General features: G+C 43.5%; 1 protein-coding gene across 1 annotated transcript in view; it reads left to right on the top strand.

Moving 5' to 3' along the window:
* PITPNC1 (phosphatidylinositol transfer protein cytoplasmic 1) overlaps positions 1-22,877 on the top strand; it is a 133,923-nt gene that overhangs the window by 36,229 nt on the left and 74,817 nt on the right. Inside the window, exon 7 of the mRNA XM_061176946.1 lies at positions 7,951-8,022. Within this exon, the coding sequence (XP_061032929.1) occupies positions 7,951-8,022 (72 nt within the window). The remainder of the gene's footprint in view (positions 1-7,950; positions 8,023-22,877) is intronic.

The following is a 22,877-nucleotide window of genomic DNA, read 5'->3' as shown; positions in this document are numbered from 1 at the left end:
CCTGGGTCTAATAAAGTGAATATTTGTTATGAGTCTCCTGGCCAAGCTGCTTTTCTAGTTAACAAGAGAGAGAAAAAGATTTTTCATGAGAGAGAAGGTTCCAGATCTTGAATGGGCCCAGGGGAGGAAGGAGGGCAGGGAAGGGCCGAAATGACTCATGATGTCCCCCAGGCTCCGGGGGATGAAGACATTTCATGGCCCCTCTCCCTGCTTCATTGCACTGCTCTGGAGTCACTGCCCCAACCCTCTGCCTGTCAGCAGGCTCATCTCATGGGACCCCCTGGGGTTCCCAAATGTTGTTTTTTGATGCTACTTCTTAACTTTTCTGAGCCTCGGTTTTTAAAATAAGGCTGAGTGAACCAATAGGCACAAAGCCTTTAGATCTAGGAAAGAAGTAAGTTCACCGAGATTCTGGTAGTATTCTTGTTTCCCTACGTGTAGTTGGCAGGGGATCAAGGAAATCTGAGAAGAGGTGAGGGGAGAGGGCCCCTGTGCAGAAAGAGGAGCTGCTAGGCCTTTAGGTAAAGGAGGACAGTAAGAGGATGGACCTGGAAGATGTGATGACACGTCCTCAAAACACAGCAGGTCAGGGGTCACAGCAAGGCTGGAGGAACCCAAGCCTGCTCTGTGGCTTGGCCACCATCCATGTCATGGGAAGGACCAATCAGGTGTTGTGTTGCCACCACTTCAGCAAGCCCACAACCTCCCAGGACATCCTTGCACATACACAGTGGAAGGGTCCCCCTACAGATATTCCAGCTCTATTTACTCTCCATATAGTCTGTGGGATTTCATGGGAAGGGGTACAACGGGGTGGGCCAACATTTCTCTAGTATCTGTTCAGCCAGATACTGCCTGGCCTTGGACATTTGTTATCTCACCCCACAGCTGTGAGGTTGGTATTGTATCCATTTTACAGATGAGAAAACTGAAGCTCAGGGTGATTAAGGAATTTGCTCAAAGTCTCAGTTTGTGTGAAAAGAAGCTGGCGTTTGAATTAAAGGCTGTTTCACTCCAAAACCTGCATTCTTTCTACTGAACAACCCTGCTTGTTCCCTGTGGGCTTGGTGCACACTGCTGCATCTGGACACCAGTCAATGGCAAGTTTTGTGGCATCAGTTCCTAGTAAATATCGCCCTGGGCAATAAGTAGTGGCCATTGACAAAGTGGATGACATCACAGGTGGAACAACTAAGAGTACAGATTTCCCGTCCCATTTCCCTAGATATGTTCAAACCTCAAATTCAGTGATACTTTACTCAGATGAGAACCAAATGTGTGATTTGGCAGGGAAGCAATGGTTGGATTCTTGAGGTTTGGTGTTATATTGGTTTTCTATTGCTATATAATAAATTTCCCACAAACTTAGTTACTTAAAACATCACACATTCATTTTCTCAGAGTTTCCACTGGGGCTCAGGTTAGCTGTGTCCTTGGTTCAGAGTCTCAGTCAGGTTGAAATCAAGGTCTCAGCCACGGTTCCAATCTCATCTGAGGCTCAGGGTCCTCTTCCAAGCTCTCTGGTTGTTGGCAGGATTCTATTCCTTGCGGTTGTAGGACTGAAGTTTGGTTTTCTAGTTCGCTGGCCTCCAGGGGTCGCTCTTGGTTCCTAGAGGCCTCCCTCAGGTTCTAGCCATGTGGCCCTCTCAGGATATGGCAGCTTACTTCCTCAAAATCAACCTGCTTCTAAAAAGAAGTTTTATATAATGTAACATAATCTGATCACCTTTGTAATCTAATCAGAAGAGCAACTATCCCATCATATTCACATGTCTTGTCTACACTTAAGGGGAGGGATTATATAAAGCGTGCAAGATTATACCAGGGGCTGGGAATCTTGGAGACCATCTTAGAATTCTGTCTACCTTGGGTATTTTAAATTTATTTATTTATTTTTGGCTGCATTGGGTCTTTGTTGCTGCACGGGCTTTCTCTAGTTGTGGCGAGCGGGGGCTACTCTTCGTTGCGGTGCGCAGCCTTCTCATTGCGGTGGCTTCTCTTGTTGCGGAGCACGGGCTCTAGGCACGCGGGCTTCAGTAGTTGTGACACACGGGCTCAGTGGTTGTGGCTCTCGGCCTCTAGAGCGCAGGCTCGGTAGTTGTGGCGCACGGGCTTAGTTGCTCCGTGGCATGTGGGATCTTCCCAGACCAGGGATCAAACCCATGACCCCTGCATTGGCTGGCGGATTCTTAACCACTGAGCCACCAGGGAGATCCCTACCTTGGGTATTTTAGTCTTTCCTCCATGTGGCTATGGGCCAAATGGAACTTTAAGTATTCAGTGTTCCCAAATGACATGGAGAGCGTAAGAGTCCTCTGAATCCCTTGGACAGCTTCCAGTTTTAGCCAGTGGGTGACACTCCTGATGTCTCTCTTCTTGCATCATGTAACCGTTTGATTGTGTCAGGATTCCCAACTTTTTTTCTGCTCCTACACTCTGACAGTCCCCTCAGTGATATGGAATCCCCCTCACCCTAGGAAATGTGTCAGAATCTTTAGGGGCTGGCATATATTTTGAGAAAGTCCAGGGTTGGAAGGTGGGGTGCTCCCTTCTCCACCCCCTGGATATTTGAGAATGACTAGGTTTGGTGGTATCTTCCCAGCTGGAGCAAAGCCCTTTGTCACAGAAAGCAGATTTGAGCAAATTGAAATTAAAGTAGATGCTCTGATGCCTGAATAACTAGAGGGAAAGTGACTTAAGCCATTCCTAATGGTAGTGGGGAGTAGGGGAGGGATCCTCATGTTGGAATAGTATTGGAGCTTATCATCTCGTTGGTGAGCCAGACACATAGACAACTCATTGTGATGATGGAAAAGGAGATAGTGCTGTGACAAAGGAACAAACAGAATGCTATGTGCACACAAGGGATAATCATTCTGAAGTGGTTTGAGATGGCTGATGGGTAAAATTTAGGAAGGAAATGTCAGGCTGGGGGAACTGTAGGCATAAAAGCATGGTAGCCAGAAGTGTTCCAGGGAATGGAAAACGGTCTTCTGTGACTGGCCATGGGATGAATACAGGGCAAAGCCGGAAAAAAGATTTGGGTCAGATACAGAAGACTCCAGGTCTTCCCCTTAAGGAGAGAAACTGAGTCAGCAGAACTTGGGGGTTCACTGGATGTGATGGGTGAGTGTAGTGGATGGAATAATGTCCCCCTCAATATTCATGTCCACTGGAACCTCAAGTGTGACCTTATTTGGAAGTAGGGTCTTTGCAGGTGTAATTACTTAAGGACCTTGAGATGAGAGATGAAATCACACTGGATTTAAGGTGGGCTAAATCCAATAACTTGTCTTACAAGAAGAGGACACAGAGACATACGGAGGGAAGAAGGTGAATGGAGACAGAGGCAGAGATTGGAGTTGCAGCCACAGACCAAGGAGCACCTGGGACCACCAGAAGCTGGAAGAGGCAAGGAAGCATGCTTCCCTAGAGCCTTCAGAGGGAGCACGACATTGCCAACACCTTGATTTCAGACTTACGGCCTCCAGGACTGTGAGAGGTTACATTTCTGTTGTTTTAAGCCACATTCGTGGTAATTTGACAGCCCTGGGAAACTCGTGCAGTGCAGAAGAACATTCGAGTTCGGTACGGACCATTCAAGTTTGGTGGGCCTAGAGGACCCTTGTTGGGGACAGCCAGTGGGCAACTGGACATGTGAGAAGGGCAGTTGGGGTGAAAGATGTCAATTTGGGAGGATTCATAAAAAAGGGTCATGGAAAAGTCAGGAGCAGATGAGATCACTTAGTGCAAGAAAATAGGGTGGAGGGCAGAACCTAAGGGACCACCTTCATTGAAGGAATGGAGGAGGGAAGAGAAGGCTGGGAAGGAGCTGCTGTCGCAGGAGGAATTGCTTCGTCACATAGAACAGTGTAGAGAGCCCTACAGGGCGTGGATGAAGAATCAGTTGCTGCTTTGGAAATTCTTTGATCGTTAGTCATTTCCATACCATATTGCACTGGTTGAGAAAAAAATGGTAGGAGATGAAAAAGTAGAGCCAGCATGCATCGACTGTTCTTTTAATAGAGTTTGATTGTGAAGACGAGGAGGAATGGGATTGGTTGTAGATTTAGGAAGAAACATAACTGAGGGAACTTGATGCTTGTTTGTTTTTTAAGAATATGACACTTTGGGGACTTGCCTGGTGGTTCAGTGGTTAAGACTCCACGCTCCCAATGCAGGGGGCCCGGCTTTGATCCTGGTCAGGGAACTAGATCATGCGTCCCGCAACTAAAAAGATCCCACACACTGCAACTAAAGATTCCCGCATGCCGCAACTAAAAGATCCCACACACGGCAACTAAGACCCGGCACAGCCAAAGAAAGAGAGAGAGGGAGGGAGGGAGGAGGGAAGGAAGGAAGGAAGAAAGGAAGAAAGAAAGAATGTGATACTTTTCGTTATATTTTTAGGCAGTAGAAAGGAAGCAGGGAGAAGATGCAAATAATCAATGAAACAAGTTTCAGGAGAAGAGACTTGCATATATTTTTAACCCTGCACCTATTCTGTGCCAGGCACTGTGCTGGGTTTACCTGAATGATCTCATTGATCTTCTCAGCATGCCTACAGAGTAGAGAAGGATAGTCCCAATTCTGTAAATGAGGAAACAGGCTGGGGATGGGAAAATAATTTGCGCAAGTTGATACATCTCAGGTCTGATGACTCCTATGTCTCAGTTCTGATCATTATATTATTTTTCTGTTGGGATAAAGAAGGCAGCATCTTTCTCTGATTCATGAAGAATAAGAAGCATCATAAAGGAATAAGCAGGACTTCACTGGTGGCGCAGTGGTTAAGAATCCACCTGCCAGTGCAGGGGACACGGTTCGAGCCCTGGTCCGAGAAGATCCCACATGCCACGGAGCAACTAAGCCCGTGCGCCACAACTACTGAGCCTGCGCTCTAGAGGCCGAGAGCCACAACCACTGAGCCTGCATGCGTAGAGCCTGTGCTCCGCAACAAGAGAAGCCACCACACTGAGAAGCTCGTGCACCGCAACAGAGTAGCACCCGTTCGCCACAACTAGAGAAAGCCCGCATGCAGCAACGAAGAGCCAACACAGCCAAAAATAAAATAAATTAAATAAATAAATTTTTAAAAAATAAAGGAATAAGCAGAAGATTTGTGACAATGGAAGAGAAGGAAGTTGTAGGTGTTTCTGTCACGTGGTCTGTGTCTTCGTTAAACGATGAATCAAAATTATCAACTGCGAGGGAGGGAGAGTGAAACCAGGCGCGGGGTCTTGAGAAGGGAAGGGGGTTTAAGATAACCTTGGTGGTGAGATACAGTAGGGAGCCAGCCAGGGAGAAAGCAAAAAAGCCTTGCTTAACAGTTCAGACTCGACTAGGATTAGAGGGCTGGATTTTTAGGGAAGCTAACCTGCTTGGGGTAAGCAGGAGTTTATCTCAAGATGGATAAAAAGATTCTGGCCAGAAAGATTTTAGTGATAGCACTAAAAATGCCCCGAGCCAGAGATACTTCTGATTTTAACATGAGACAGCACACACTCCAAGGCTCCGAGAACCAGCCATCAGATATCCCAAGGGGATTATCAGTCCCAAACCACTGCTGAAGGAGACAGCACTGACCAGCCTGGAGCTGGCCTGGCTGACCCAGGTCTGCCCACTGCCTTGCGGAAACCAGGTGCACTTCTAGCCTCTGGCAGGGTTGCCATTCTGACATGAAAATAACCTAAGTCCTTGACTCAAAAATAACAACATCTGTTAACTTGCGTAAGAGTTTTGCATTTTGTATTTGGGTTTAATACCCAAATGCTAAAATTCATTTGTTTGACCTTAGTTAAGTGGTTTAGAGATTCAACCGATAAAAACTCCTTGCGGGGTTCCACTCTGATGCACCCAGACCCACCTCCCCACCCTGTACAGCTCTGTTCTCTCGCCACCTTGTACTGTGCACACGTTGGATTTAGCCTCATGAATTATGGGTTAAAAAGGACAAATCGGTTCACCTGAAGCTTGTTATTTTTAAAAGGGTCTCTGCAGGTGCGTGTCCTCAAGTTCACGTGTTGATTGAGAGCTCTACCATGGGGCTCTGAACCGCTCCATTTTGATTCATTATGGGCGGCCCCTCCTTGGAACTCCCTGGGTCTGGGTGTGAGGGCAGCAGTTGTGCAGTGAGAGGTTTGAGAGGAGACAGCAAAGAAAGTGTCAATGAATGATCGCAGGGCTTCATTCTCCATGAAGGCAATTACTGGGATTGATTGTTTCCATGTTTCCTTAGTCACGTTCAGCTTGCTTGTTTCACTCAGATTAAGACAGATGAACACCGAATGCACACAGGCATGTGATGTCAGCAGAATTATCAATGGCACATCGAAGGCCTCTGCCTTCTTGCACAGATGCCATTTGGGGGGAGGTCTCAGCTGGGCTGAAAGAGGATCACAGGCACGATGGGGTGCCCGTGTGGGGCGAGGGTGCATGTTGTGGACCTCGGGGTTTTAGATAATGCATTCTCTTTCTTTCCTTCCCATGCATGGTATAGTGAGGTGGTTTTCCAACTTAAGCCTGCATCAGCATCCCTGGAGGGCTTGTTAAACACAGATGCCTGGGCTCCATTCCCAGAGTTTCTGATTCAGTGGGTCTGGCGTTGGCCCCAAGAATTTGCCTTTCTGAGAAGTTCCAGGGTGCTGCTGTTCCAGGTTCAGAGAGCCCATGCTGAGAACCAGTGGGGTAGTCATCGAGAGCACAGACTCGGGGACCAGGCCACCAGACTTTCAATCCCAACTCTGCTATTCACTACCTGTGTGATCATGGGCCATTGACTTAACCTCTCTGTGCCTCCATTTCCTCATCTTTAACACAGGGCTGATGATAATAGTTCCTACTTCATAGGATGGTGACAAGGAATAAAGGAATTAGAACTTGGAAGCTCTTAGACCAGTGCCCGGTATAGAATATGTGCTCTATGTACGTTGGATAAATAAATAAAGGAGCCAGCCTCTTGGACTGTGAACATATTGGCCCAAGCCTCACTCCTCCAACAGCAGCAGCTCCCAGTGGAGTTGCTAGGTCGTTTTAGCCGGTGGTCTCCAATCCCATCTCCGGTGGTAGAGAAGGTGAACGCCCTGCTCAGTGCCAGCAGGAGGAAGGCTACATCGACATCCATCAAAATCCTCTTCTCAAGCTACGCTAACCCTTATAGTCTACCGGATACATAGAATGGGCTCAAGGAGATGGGGACGCCAGAATGGTGTGCATTTGGGGTTTTTCTCCCCTGTGCCGACAAAAAGAGAGGCCGCCTTTTATGTCAAGTTCAGCTGCAGCCTCATACTGATTTGCTGCCCTCTGTGCAAAGTTGGCTTGACGCCCAGCCCTGTTACGTTTTATGCACATGATTTTATTTAACCCTCACAATGTCACTGTTAAGTAATCGTTATTTTACCTGTTTCAATATTGCTGGGGTTCAGACAAGTTCAGTGACTTGTCCAAAGTCACATGGCTATCAAGTGATAAATCCAAAGCTAAAACCAGGTCTGTCTGACTTCAGTAACTTATAATCTTAAAGCTCTACGCTACCGCCTCTAGCTTTGTATGAATATGTACATCATGGTTAAGGCTGGTTCCCAGGCATCCAGCAGTGGCAGCTACTCCCTGAAGTGAAGCACCCTGGAACTGGAATTGTCTCTGTTCCAGTGGGTTGCTCTCCTAAAGCCTGTGGTCGGAGTCGTAAAGCATATTCTTTTTGGAAATGTCCTCTTTGGCGACTTGCCTGATTGCTTAGTTATTCTCTCTGGCCTGACTCCTGGATGATATCGTGTTCACGTTGCCAAAAAGGTGGCTCTCCTTGCATGTGGACATGGACCTAGTATCTTAACATTTCTGATCGTGGACAGTGCTCGCAACCAAGCGGTCAGGAGAGCAGCCAGAGGCTAAACTGAAGATGTGAAGAGAGAAAAAACGGTATGTTGATGAAACTTTTCTTTTTTTCCATAGTGTTCCTTTCTGCCAAAATTCTCCATTCATATAGAAACCAAGTATGAGGACAACAAAGGAAGCAACAACAGCGTGAGTAGCCCCCTCGCCACCCCACCCCATGCCCCGCCCCAGTCCATACTGCGCTCTCCCCTCACGGACTCTGAGAGCCCCTCGCAGCTCCTGTGTGGCCAGGGCCAGCAGCACGATCTGTGCCTGGGACCTCAGAGAAGCTCTGGCTTTTCTTCTCATCATTCTGTACTTTCCATGGCCTCTGCACAGAAATCTCTGTCATCTGGAGTGATAGTCATTGGGGATCAAGAAGGTTGATGGGGACCTTGGAACTCTAGATCATTGGATTGAACACAAATCTTCTCAATGACATTTGCTTAGAAGAATGAATGCAATCCCGTGTATGTGTGCACACATACATATATACACATATTTTCTGGGCTGTGCGTATGTTCACATATTCACACACACACGCACACGAATCCCACCTTAAAAATCAGCGTAACCCTCTAGCAAATGTTTACCTCGTGAGGCATTCTGACTCTCGCTAAATTTTAGCCAAGAACTTTGTTCATTAGTATTGCTTAAAATTCACTTCTGACCTGGCTTTCGCCCCACCTCTTTCTGTCGGGGCGATACATTTCTAAATCCCCATCCCCTTGGGAGTGGATGATTTGACCTACAAGAACCTCACCCTGACATTGGGTTGTGGGTTCCATCAGGACGCAATGAGGGAAGAACCTGTATCTAGAAGCTGCAGGGCTTCACTTACTAATTTCTACTTCATTTTCATGTTTTGCATTTGTGGAGAAAGTTGAAAATTGAGGCTGTGGCAAAATGAGTAAGGGAGTTCTGACAAGGTGACCCCTTTGGTGCCTTCATTGAGCCAAGGAGATGCAAAACAAGATGCAGGAGGCCATGGAGATACCTAAGTGCCCCGAAGAACTATCTAAGGGCTCATAAACGTTGTCAATTTGAAAACCTTTTTATGTGAAAACAGTCACTGAGATAAACTAAGAAACTCTCTAGAAGGGACAGCTTTGGCCAGGCTGACTCTGTTTCTTCATGTTGACATCTTCTAGAAACATCTTCTAGAAATTTCCTGCCCTTGGCAAGAACAAATTCTTCTAGAAGGTATGAGTGCATTTGTGCAGAACTCAGGGTGTCCCATTCAAGGTGGAGTCTCCCTGGACAGAGCTTGAGTGGTTCCCAAGAGGAGTCACCCAAGAACTACATTTCACACCAGTGTGGTGAGGGAGGACACTGGTTCATTCACTCAGTATTCAACAAGAGCACATCCAGCACCTTCTATTTAGATGTCACTGTGTGAGCTGCATGGATGGTGTTAAAAATGCAGATATGTTTCTCAAACTCCAGGGACTCATGGTTTAGTCTGGGGGGGAACCAACATATTAAGTGACTAAAAACATAAGCGCGTTAATGGGCGTCCCTTCCTTCGGTGTGAAGAGTCACCACTAGTCAACCCTTGGAATGGAAAGCGCTTGAGGAGTGACATTCCATAATGACCCATCTATTCACAGGGACTGACGTGGCTTGTTCCCGGTCACTTCAGCTTCTTGAACTAAGTTAGGAAACCTGAAGATTATCAGGGGTCGACAAACTACTTTATTTGTAAATAAAGTTATTTTGGAACACAGCTACATTCACTCATCTGTGGATATCTAAGCTGCTTTCATGCTACACCAGCAGAATGAGTACTTACAACAGAGCTCATGTGGTCTGCAAAGCCTAGAATATTTACTACATGGCCCTTTACAGAAAAGAAGTTTGCTAACCCCTGGTCAGAGAGACTCAGATCAGAGTGGCACGCACCACATCTCCAAATTTGACCCCTTGATAGATCCATCCCAGCTGAATGCCTTCTCCAGAGTTCCTGAAACTTTCCAGAGGAGAGAAGAATGCAACCTACAAGGGTACTCTTCCCCCAGTAAGTTCAGGATCCTCAATGGTTAGTGTCCCCTGGTCGTGGGTGACATAACAGAGCCGTTTAGTCCCATGTCCTTGTCTGCAGCCTGAAATCAGAGGTACTTTGCTGGCCAACTGCGTCAAAGCCTCATTGTCTAAAATAGTGTTGCACAGTGTACCTTGAACCCTTGTAGAGTAATGACTTTTTTTCTGATTGGAAAATTAACATGGTTCTTAAAACTTGGAAAACACACACAAAAAAAGCAAAACCAGAAGTAATCCCATACTTCAGAGATAACTGCTGTTAGCATTTTGGTTCATCCTGCAAAGTATTAATGAATTTACTTTTCAACCAATTTCCCTAAAATTGACTCATACAACATCCTGTTTTTACCATGTCATGAAGTATCCTTCCCAGTAATTTTTAATGGCTGCGCTGCATTCCCTACTTAAATGTACTTCTTTGAACAGTTGACAGTCACTGGATCTTGAAGTGGGCTTGACCATTTTGATGTAGCTGTAGACCATCAGGAAAAGGGTGATAGAGATCAGACGTGCCTGAATTGCTTTTCCCGGCACAATCTAAAAAATACGGGGTGCGGGGGAGGCAAAGGGGGTTAAAACATCTTTTAATCTTTCTAGACAAATTGCCTTGCTTTCTCTTTTTCTCTATCGCTCTGTCCTGTCTTCATGAATAGTTAAAACCCGCTCCGTTTGTAGAGGTATGGAATGGATGTGCGGCCTCGCCTTGATCCTTACAGGTTGATAGGACCAGCGTAATCTTCTGGTTTATCCTCAGCTCAGGTCTAATCTAAAAAAAAAAATCACATGGTTATCATTTACTGTCTTGTATCCCTTTTTTTGGCAAGTGCTAAGGTCTTTTCACTACTCTCCTAGGAATTTAGCTTTGTCACTCCTCTCTGAGGAATTTAAAATACCAGGTTAGTCACCCTAAAGTCAGGATCCATGCTTAGAGTCAGCATCCTCTACCCACGCCAAAGGCCAGTTCTCTCTGAGACTTAGGCCGGCCTGCAAGAGAAGCACTGAACCCCAGGGCACTTGTGGGCAGTCCATGTCAACACAATTTGCTTCCTCTGGGAGAAATGCCAGCTACTGTACCCTGTGTTGCCTCCTCCTCCACAGCTTGCTGGCTCTGAGACTGCCCGGGGGGCCAGCTCCTTATCTCTCTGTCATGGCACCCAACTTGCCCAAGTCCGAGTTCACTGAAGAGGCCCTAAATGTTTTTGCCCAGCCTCTGCCTGGCTCTGATCCATAAATCCCCAGGTCTTGCTTCTGAGCTATTGGACCAGACAGGCCAGCCCCAGCTTGATGAGACTTCTTCTTTGCCAATTCGCCTTCCTCTGATTTCCATATTCAGCAGCAGCTGTTGGTCACCCAGCTGGTTCAAGCTTGGTCCCTGGAGGCAGAAAAGGAAGACTCCATTGGTTTTCATTCACACTTGTTAATGTTTCCAAATCAGAACTTGAGAAATATATATTTATGTAATAATACTTCATTAAAAGATAGCTTTGTCCAGGGGTTCAAAACTGGAGCCTTAAGCAGATGGCGTGTGCTGGCATGCTCTTTTTCTGTCCAGGGATGAGTGTGGAGTTTCTGGTGGGAGGCAGAATTGCTAAAGAAAGCAGTGCAGTGATGGATGTTTCTCTTGTCTCACTGCTTTGCCAAATTATTTAATAAACTCAGGTCATTTCTTTGCATTTTCTGGGTATATAGTCTTATCATTCAGCTACCATCCTTCATACTGCTATCTGCACCCTGTTTCCTTCCCTACCTGCCAAAACTTTAATGAAATGGATGACGATAAGAAGCAATAATTAAATTGAAAGACGCTAGTGATAATCATATTGATTACTGATCGAATAGAGTACGTGCTGTTATCCTATTATCAATTACCACCTAAGTCATCCTTTTACATGACCCAATATCTAGTGTAAAAATATAAAAATTGGGATATCTAGATTTAAATATCTTCTCCTCCTTGTTAAAATAAAACTAGTATATTTATGATTGAGAAAACCTATAAACTGTGATTACATTAACCAGGACACAATGGGGAAGTTGTCTTAAATTGAGGCCCATTTGTTTTATGCACATACTGATGAGAATTATTTAGGCCTTAATTAGTGCTGAGGAGGATGGCACCATGCCAGAGTAAGGCTCTGTTGTTTGTCCAAGGCCATAAATCTAGATCTGGGAGAGTCAGTGCTTATCATTCGAGTGTCGGCTGCTGCCAGGTTACTGTCGTTCATTGTGGTTAATGGGGGGGCAGCCTTGCGTCCACTTCCTCTTCCAAACAAAGCAGGTACCACTTAAAAGCAGTGGTTCTCAGTCTTGGCTGCACATTGGACTCATCTGAGAAGCTTTAACAATGGCTCCTGCTTGGGTTCCACCCACCCTGGGATTCTGATTTAATTGGTCCGGGGTGCAGACTGGTCTAGGGCAGTGCTTCTGACACTATCCCTCTAGGAACACAGAATTCTCCAATCGGAAGTGTGTGGACTTTTTTTTTTTTTTTTTTTAGTGAAAACATGTATGCATTTAGCTACAACATTTGAAATTAAATTGCAGGTATCATGCCACTTTGCACCTAAATACTTCAGCATGTATCTCCTATGAACAAAAGCATTCTCTCGTTCTCTTGCATAATAATAATACCATATCACATCCAAGAAATGTAACATTGATAGAATAATATTATTCAATATTGAGTCCATATCAAAATTTCTCAAATTATCTCCAAAACATCCTAGCTATTTGTGTTGATACAGGATTCAATCAAGAATCATGGATTTCATTTGATTCTCTCTTCTTTTTAGTCTCTTTTAATCTAGATTCTAGAATAGTACCTTTGGCTTTTTTTTCTTAATGACACTGATATTTTTGAAGAGTCCAGGTCAGTTGTCTTGTTTACAATCTGGATTTGTCTGATTGTTTCCTCGCGATTAGATTCATATTAAACATCTTTGGCAAGAATACTACAGAAGTAATGTTTACTTCCCATTGCGTCACATCAGGAGGTTCATATGCCATTGCCCTGTTATTGGTGATGCTAAATTTGATCACTTATTTAAGGTGGTGTCTTCTAGAACTCTTCATTGCAAAGGTACATTTTTCCTTTGAAATTAATAAGTAGTCTGCAGAGTAATCGGGAATGAGCATATTTAACAAGCTCTTATGGTTATTCTTTTTATTTTTTTTTTTAATTTATTTATTTATTTATTTTTTGCTGTGTTGGGTCTTCGTTTCTGTGCGAGGGCTTTCTCTAGTTGTGGCAAGCGGGGGCCACTCTTCATCGCGGTGCGCGGGCCTCTCGCTGTCGCGGCTTCTCTTGTTGCGGAGCACAGGCTCCAGACGCGCAGGCTCAGTAGTTGTGGCTCACGGGCCCAGTTGCTCCGCGGCATGTGGGATCTTCCCAGACCAGGGCTCGAACCTGTGTCCCCTGCATTAGCAGGCAGACTCCCAACCACTGCGCCACCAGGGAAGCCCTGGTTATTCTTTTTTTTTAATTTTTATTGGAGTATAGTTGCTTTACAATGTTGTATTCGTTTGTTGCTGTACAGCAAAGTGATTCAGTTATACGTATACATATATCTGCTCTTTTTTGGATTTCCTTCCCATTTAGGTCACCACAGATCATTGAGTAGGGTTCCCTGTGCTAAACAGTAGGTTCTCATTAGTTATCTATCTTATACTTAGTAGTGTATATATGTCAATCCCAATCTCCCAATTTGTCCCACCTCCCCCTTCCCCCCTTGGTAACCGTAAGTTTGTTCTCTACATCTGTGACTCTATTTCTGCTTTGTCAATAAGTTCATCTGTACCATTTTTCTAGATTCCACATAGAAGTGTGTGGACTTTTAGAGTCTACCCTCCAGTCAAACCTGATATGTTCTTTTTGGAGGGCATAGGATATGCCATCCCCACCCCATCTGAGGATCTAGACCAATGATTCTCAATCATGGCTGCATATTAAAGTGACGTGGGAAGCTTTAGACTCGCTGATGCCACCGTCCCACTCCCCAGGATTCTGATTTCATTTGTCTGGGATTGGGGTCCAGTCACTGGGATTTGTAGAGCTCCCCCAGGGGAACCTAAGAGCCATCAAGGCTGAGAACTACAGATTTAAAGGAAATATTAAGTGCTATTTAAAACCAACAATGAATACTTAGGAAATCAGGTTCTCCAAATTTCTTCACTTCTTCATACCCTTGGAAACAGAACAGTTTACAAAAAGCATATTTATAACCACCACCACCCTCCACACACAATAAAGGGGCCTGAGGGCACTGTATTTCTTCTCATTAGCCATTATTCCTCAGCAATGAAACTTCTCTGATCAGATGGAAAGAATGTCCAGTTTAGTTCCTGGAAGCATGAGGCTCTGTCCTTCACAGAGCTGTCCTTCGAAATTGCCTAGAAGAAGTTTTTGGATTTTTTTTTATATGTATAAATGTATTTATTTTATTTATTTATTTTTGGCTGCGTTGGGTCTTTGTTGCTGCACGTGGGCTTTCTCTAGTTGCGGCGAGCGGGGGCTACTCTTCGTTGCGGTGCGCGGGCTTCTCATTGCGGTGGCTTCTCTCGTTGCGGAGCATGGGCTGTAGGTGCGCGGGCTTCAGTAGTTGTGGCGCACGGGCTTAGTTGCTCCGCGGCATGTGGGATCCTCCCGGACTAGGGCTCGAACCCGTGTCCCCTGCATTGGCAGGCAGATTTTTTTTTTTTTAAAGGAATTCCTTTATTTTTATTATTTTTATTATTTATTTATTTTTAGCTGTGTTGGGTCTTCGTTTCTGTGCAAGGGCTTTCTCTAGTTGCGGCAAGCGGGGGCCACTCTTCATCGCGGTGCGCGGGCCTCTCACTATGGTGGCCTCTCTTGTTGCGGAGCACAGGCTCTAGACGCGCAGGCTCAGTAGTTGTGGCTCACGGGCCTAGTTGCTCCGCGGCATGTGGGATCTTCCCAGACCAGGGCTCGAACCCGTGTCCCCTGCATTGGCAGGCAGATTCTCAACCACTGCGCCACCAGGGAAGCCCCGGCAGGCAGATTCTTAACCACTGCGTCACCAGGGAAGTCCCCAAGTTTTGGGAATTTAATTAGTTCCTAGTTCAGCTATGTCATAATGAAAAAACACAAAGCTGTTCTTTGTGAAACAAAAAGATACGTATTGAAGCCCCAGCTCTATGACTTAAGCAATGGAGTCTTGGCTTCTTTATCAAGAAAATAGAATAAATAATGCTTGCATCACAGTGTGGAGGATTCGTCCAGGTTAATTTACCTGGAAGCACTTCATAAACTGTAAAGTGCTATACAAATATTAGGTATTGCTTCAGTTATGGTCCTACCTTGGGATTAACTGCATTACAGATGATTTTCTAATGAGACTCTGCTTTTGTCTGAATTGTCAATTAACCATTTCTTGTCAACAAATTTTGAGTACCTACTATGTGCCAGGCATTGGAAGAGGCAATGAGGATACAGCAATAAGACAGACAAGGTCTCCACTACTCATGGAATGGGGGAAAGCACATAATAAGCAAGTAAACAAAGGATTCCAGTTGTAGGAAGTGCTAAGAAGGCAATAAATAAGATGGAGGGGAGCTCAGCTAGAAGCCATGTGGTCAGGAAATGCCTCTCAGAAGAGGTGACAAATCCATGTGAGACCTGAGGCTGGGAAGGAGCTGACCCTCTGAAGGGTTGTCTAGGCAAGGGGACTGTTGTAAGCTGAGTTGTGTCCCCCCAAAATTCATGTTGGAGTACCTGAGACTATAACTGTGTTTGAAGATAAGGCTTTTAAAGAGGTGATTAAGTTAAAAGGAGGCCGTTAGGGTGGGCCCTAATCCAATCTGACTGTTATCCTTCAAAGAAGAGGAAACTTGGATACACAAAACTAGGGACGTGCAAGCACAGGGGAAAGACCACATGAGGATGACCATGTGAGGACACAGCAGAAAGCTGGCCATACGTAGACCAAGGAGAGAGGTCTCAGAAGAAACCAAACCTGCCAACACCTTGATCTTGGACTTCCAGCCTCCAGAACTCTGAGAAAACAGAATTGCGTTGTTTAAGCCACTCTATCTGTGGTATTTTGTTATAGCAACCCTAGCACACTAATACAGGGACAAGAAGGGCAAAGGCCCGAGCCCCTGATGCAGCCTGGCATAATCCAGGAACTGTCAGAAAACCAGCAGCCAGAGCGATAGGAATGAGAGCAGACTGGTAGGAAATGAGATGGAGAAAGTAACAGAAGCCAGATCATGTAAAACCTATGAGGCCATAGCTAGAGGTTGGATTTTAGCGCAGTGGGAAGTTATGTAAGGATTTTAAACAAAGGAGAGACATGATATTTAGGGTTTGTTTTTTTTTTAATAAATTTTTTAGTTTGGAATTGTCTTAAATTTACACTAATGTTGCAAAGATGGTGCAGAGAGTTCTCATATAACCTTTACCCAGCTTCCCCTAAATGTTAACATCTTATATAACCATGAATCATTTTTCAAAACTACAGACTTGATTCAGATTTCACCAGTTTTCCCACTGATGTCCTTTTTCTGTTCCAGCATCCAGTTTAGGATGCCATATTACAGTGTGTGATTTATGTTTTTCAACGTTTGCTCTGGCCATTCTGTGGAGAGTGGTGGGAGGACGGCAGGAATAGAAGCAGGGATTCCATTTGGCAGCAAGTGCAAGAATCCAGACCAAAGATGATGGTGGCTTGGGCTGGAGAGACGGCAGTGGATAAAGATAGGTATATTTTGGAAACAGACTGACTTTCTTTGGGGGTTGATGCATTAGATGGGGGCAAAGTAAGGATGACCTCAGGATTTCTAGCTTTGTCTTTGGACCCTGAGTGGGTGGTGGGGAGCAGTGCAGGAGAAACAGGAAGTCAAGTGCTCCAGCAGGGACACAATCAGTTTGAGATACCAATGAGACTTCCAAGTGGAAATGGTAGGTAAGGAGTTGGATATATGAATCTGGAGTTCAGAGAGAGGTGTAAGGTCATGATTCAGAGATAGAAGTAAGTGAGGTTATTTAGGAAGAGGAGTGACAGAAAAAAGAAAGTTCTGGTTGCTCCAGGATGGAGAGCACCCTGGCCCTGAGAAGGACTTTCCCATGGCTTTCAATCCAGCTTCTGACTATTTTCTTTTCTCCTTCGTTAAGACCAAGTCATTTTCAGTCAATGAGTTGTGCTTGATTTTAGGGAATTAGATTATCTCGTTTAGTCAACTACGTAGGTCCACCTGAGAAATCTAGTTTCTTCCCCTGGATGGGTGTCTTCTTTGGATGAATTGAGGAAACATTTCAATATTTTGACTTGGCTCAATTTGCATTGCCTTGGAGAGGTGGCCAAAAGAGTTCTCCTCCTGACCACAAATAGTTCCCACTGGAAGTTACCAACCGACAAAGAGGGAATTTCACCATCTAAGGAGAACTGTATTTATTGAGGATTTGTTATTGCAATAGTCATCATGAAGTTCATTTCATTAGTATTAGTATTTGTATTGATGTTAAAATCAAGAGGGCAATATGGATGGATGTAGGGTAAAATAATTTATTTACACATTTCAAAATGTACTAAAATTAATTTGTAAAGCAGGGGAGCCCATGAGAACTGTAGAATCCTTATTTACAAGCCTCTCAAGCTGATTATCCTTTCCTTAAATGGCTTCTAATTGAGGATTATAGAAAGGAAAAAGCATTTGCTTTATTTTTAGACATGATATCTGATGTCTTCAACTTAACCTTAGATTATTATAACCAGCCACCTACAAAATCTGCAATTTTCTCTAATAAGTCATCGGTACATGCTAAAAAGAAGTTTGCACAAAACACCCCCATTTGCAGTTTTGAAGGATTATTATCCATTTTGGTACATGAAGTGGAAAGTCAGTGTCCTTACTCAGTCTGTGTCTAATAGTATCATTTTGAGGACAATGGAAAACAGATTATATTTCATTCCTTAAGATGTTGCCTTTGCTCTTTGTGGTACAGTTTGCCATCTGAGAGCTAGATGTAAAAAAAAAAAAACACGTGGGCAAAAAGTGCATCTATCCAGCATGAGGACTAGCTTTCTAATTGAGGAGAGTCACGATGCAGGTTATCTCTGCCTTCAGGGAAGCTAGAGCTTATTGGTAGTAATCATTATTATTAATAGATATAGCTCAAAGTAGTATTCGCTTTTTATGTAGGCCTGGCTCACTGGTGCTGTGGTAAATCTAAAAAAGACCTGACTGTGCTGACCTGTTAGTACTAAGGGTTAAGAAGACAGTTAACCAAACTGGTCAAAAGCAGCAACATCAAAGGGACGAGCCTGAATCCATGGTTAGGAAACCAGTGGGCAGAGCCAGAAAAGCAATACCAAGTGTCAAGGTCTAGGTGACCATTTTACAGCTACCATAGTAATAATTGATTCAAGCAGGAGTCACCAATGGATGCTAAAACCATTGAGTGAAGCAGCATTTGGGAACAGGAATTCACACTGCCTCAAAGTATCACCCCAGAGATTATTTATTAATTACAAACAGCGGAGAAATCTAGTGGATGCCATCAAGTAAGCAAATTTTACATTGCCAATAATAGGACAGAATGACATAATGTGCCTCCCATTGTGATACACTGAGGACACAACGTCACAAATCATAATATGGATTATCCTTGCCAAAAATGTTTAACCTGAATCCAATCAGGAGGAAGCAATCAGACAAATCCAAATTGAGGGACCCTCCACAAAGCAACTAGCCAAAAATCTTCAAAAAAGAATGTGTCATCAAAGACCAAAAACCAAAACAAAACAAAAACCTGGGGGACTGCCCTAGATTAAAGGAGTCTAAAGTAATTTGACAAATGAATTTAACACCTAATCTTTGATTAGATTCTGGATTAACAAAAGGGGTGGGCTTGTGCAGGACGCAGAAAAGATTTTATAAGACAATTGGGAAATGAGTCTGGACCATATATTACATAATAGTGTGGTATAGTATTGAGTCAATATTAAATTTCTTGCCTGTGATTATTATATTGTAGATATATAGGAGAATGTCCTTGTTCTTAGAAATACATGCTGACATATTTAGGAAGGAAGTACCATGCAACATACTCTTACTCTCATATGGTTCAGCCAAAAAAATTTATTTACATGTGTATGTTTTTCCTTCTTTAAAAAAGTCTTATAAAAATAGAGGAACTATTCACATGTTGCAATGAGATGTCAAATAACTTAAAGTTACGCAGTGAGTTTTTCTTTTTTGTAGTCACGAAGCAGAAGCTTTCAGTCTTCTCTCTCTTTTTGGTGATATCCTGATTTCATTAATGAAACAGCGAAATAATTAATGAAACAGCCTAATCATAAATATTATCAGCATCAACACTGATTCTATTCACCCAAAAGATGTTTACGAAGAGATTTTTTGAATTGCAGAAACCCTAGGTTCTCTCTTGTAATTTCACACTCTGGGCTGTGTCTTGAAGTTTTGAAAAGGCAGATGGAGATGATTCAGACTAGACCTCTAAGTGAACAACCCCCCTAAGGATTAGAGCCCAGGATATGTACCACCATAGATGTTTGTATACTACCCTGTTTGCATCCCTCCAAGTACAGCACTTATCAACCTATATAGTAATTGCTCATTTAACTGTCTCTCTAACCCATTCAAAGCTCTCTGAAGGCAGACACCATCATTAATACCAACACAGCCTTAAGGCACCTAGGAACAATCTAATTTTTACAGACAAAATTTTGTTGAAGGGCATAACAGAGACCTGAATAAATGATAAATACTCCATGTTCATGGATGGAAAGACTAAATACAATAAAGAAGTAAATTATTTCCAAAATTAATCTCCAAATTAAATGTAATTCCAATCAAAACCCCAACAGGATTGTCATAAAATTGATTGTAAAATTCATATGGAGTAATAAAAGTCCAAAAACAGCCAGTATAATTTTTGAATAAAGAACAAGGAGGGAGATTGATCATACCAGGTAGCGTAACCATATAGTTAAGTGTGGTATTGGCACAAAGATAGAAATAGACCCAAGCTGATAATCAGAGTTTGATACATAATAGTTAAGGCAGCTTGGAAAGATAAACTTCTCAGGAAATGACATTGTGTCAATTGACATTTCATATGGAAAAAATAAAATATTAGATCCCTACCTCTCTCCATGTTAAAAAAACAAAAAAACAAAAAAACTCCTAAAGGAGTTTATAAACTTGAGTGTGGGAAGTCATTTAAGAATATGTTGTTGGGACGTAGAGAATGGACTTGAGGACACGGGGAGGGGGAAGGGTAAGCTGGGACGAAGTGAGAGGGTGGCATGGACATATATACACTACCAAATGTAAAATAGATAGCTAGTGGGAAGCAGCCACATAGCACAGGGAGATCAGCTCGGTGCTTTGTGACCACCTAGAGGGGTGAGATAGGGAGGGTGGGAGGGACATGCTAGAGGGAGGAGATATGGGGATATATGTATATATATAGCTGATTCACTTTGTTATAAAGCAGAAACTAACACACCATTGTAAAGCAATTATATTCCAATAAAGATGTTAATAAATAAATACATAAACAAACAAATAAATGAAACATTAAAAAAAAAAGAATATATTGTTGGGACTTCCCTGGTGGCGCAGTGGTTAAGAATCCTCCTGCCAATGCAGGGGACATGGGTTCGAGCCCTGGTCCGGGACGATCCCACATGCCGCGGTGCAGCTAAGCCCGTGTGCCACAACTGCTGAGCCTGTGCTCTAGAGCCCGTGAGCCACAACTACTGAAGCCCACCCACCTAGGGCCTGTGGTCCGCAACAACAGAAACCACCACAGTGAGAAGCCTGCGCACTGCAATGAAGAATAGCCCCTGCTCGCCACAACTAGAGAAAGCCCGCGTGCAGCAACAAAGACCCAACGCAGCCAAATATTAATTAATTAATTAATTAATTTTAAAAAATATATTGTTCATGGATACATTTACATATTGTACAAAATATAAGGTTTATAAAAATATGGACCAGATTCACAACAAATTTATGATAGCTGTCAGCCTGGAATAGAAAGGAAAGGGATTTTAACTTTAAATGTGAAACTTTCTTTAAAAAAAAAAGAAAAAGAAAGAAAAGGAGGGATTCCCTGGTGGCGCAGTGGTTAAGAATCTGCCTGCCAATGCAGGGGACACGGGTTCGAGCCCTGGTCTGGGAAGATCCCACACGCCGTGGAGCAACTAAGCCCGTGCGCCACAACTACTGAGCCTGCGAGCCACAACTACTGAAGCCCATGTGCCTAGAGCCCGCTCGCTGCAACTGGAGAGAGCCTGCGTGCAGCAACAAAGACCCAACGCAGCCAAAAATACATAAAAATAAAATAAATTAAAAAAAAAAAAAAAGAATCTGCCTGCCAATGCAGGGGACACGGGTTCGAGCCCTGGTCTGGGAAGATCCCACATGCCGCGGAGCGACTAAGACCGTGAGCCACAACTACTGAGCCTGCACGTCTGGAGCCTGTGCTCTGCAACGGGAGAGGCAGCGACGGTGAGAGACCCGCGCACCACAATGAAGAGCGGCCCCCGCTCGCCGCAACTGGAGAAAGCCCTTGCACAGAAACGAAGACCCAACACAGCCAAAAATAAATATAAATAAATAAATTAATTTAAAAAAAAAAAAGAAAGAAAAGGAGGGGCAGAATCAAATATGGCAAACCGTTTACATGTGTTCATTTTGAGCGGTGAGTAGTGACTCTTTATTACATGATCCTTGGTATTCTTCTGGCTATTGGTCTTTTTTTTTTTTTTATTTTATTGAAGTATAGTTGATTTACAATGTTGTGTTAATTTCTGCTGTAGAGCAAAGTGATTCAGTTATACATATGTATATTCTTTTTCATATTCTTTTCCATTATGGTTTATCAGAGGATTTTTAAAAATTTTTTTGAATTTTATTTATTTTCTTATACAGCAGGTTCTTATTAAATAGTTATCTGTTTTATACATATTAGTGTATATATGTCAATCCCAATCTCCCAATTCATCCCCCCACTACCCCACCCCACCCCCCCACCTGCCGCTTTCCCCCTTTGGTGTCCATATGTTTGTTCTCTACATCTGTGTCTCTATTTCTGCCCTGCAAACCGGTTCCTCTGTGCCATTTTCCTAGGTTCCACATATATGCATTAATATACGATATTTGTTTTTCTCTTTCTGATTTACTTCACTCTGTATGACAGTCTCTAGATCCATCCACGTCTCTACAAATGACCCGATTTCGTTCCTTTTTATGGCTCAGTAATATTCCATTGTATATATGTACCACGTCTTTATCCATTCATCTGTCGATGGGCATTTAGGTTGCTTCCATGACCTGGCTATTGTAAATAGTGCTGCAATGAACATTGGGGTGCATGTGTCTTTTTGAATTATGGTTTTCTCTGCGTATATGCCCAGTAGTGGGATTTCTGGGTCATATGGTAATTCTATTTTTAGTTTTTTAAGGAACCTCCATACTGTTCTCCATAGTGGCTGTATCAATTTACATTCCCACCAACAGTGCAAGAGGGCTCCCTTTTCTCCACACCTTCTCCAGCATTTGTTGTTTCTAGATTTTCTGATGATGCCCATTCTAACTGGTGTGAGGTGATACCTCATTGTAGTTTTGATTTGCATTTCTCTAATAATTAGTGATGTTGAGCAGCTTTTCATGTGCTTCTTGGCCATCTGTATGTCTTCTTTGGAGAAATGTCTATTTAGGTCTTCTGCCCATTTTTGGATTGGGTTGTGTGTTTTTTTAATATTGAGCTGCATGAACTGTTTATATATTTTGGAGATTAATCCTTTGTCTGTTGATTCGTTTGCAGATATTTTCTCCCATTCTGAGGGTTGTCTTTTCATCTTCTTTGTAGCTTCCTTTGCTTTGCAAAAGCTTTTAAGTTTCATCAGGTCCCAGTTGTTTATTTTTGTTTTTATTTCCATTACTCTAGGAGGTGGATCAAAAAAGATCTTACT

Source organism: Eubalaena glacialis, chromosome 19 (genome assembly GCF_028564815.1).
Source record: "Eubalaena glacialis isolate mEubGla1 chromosome 19, mEubGla1.1.hap2.+ XY, whole genome shotgun sequence".
Lineage (NCBI taxonomy): Eukaryota > Metazoa > Chordata > Mammalia > Artiodactyla > Balaenidae > Eubalaena > Eubalaena glacialis.
The sequence above is the reverse complement of the archived record's forward strand: the minus strand, read 5'-3'. Positions and strand labels throughout refer to the sequence as shown.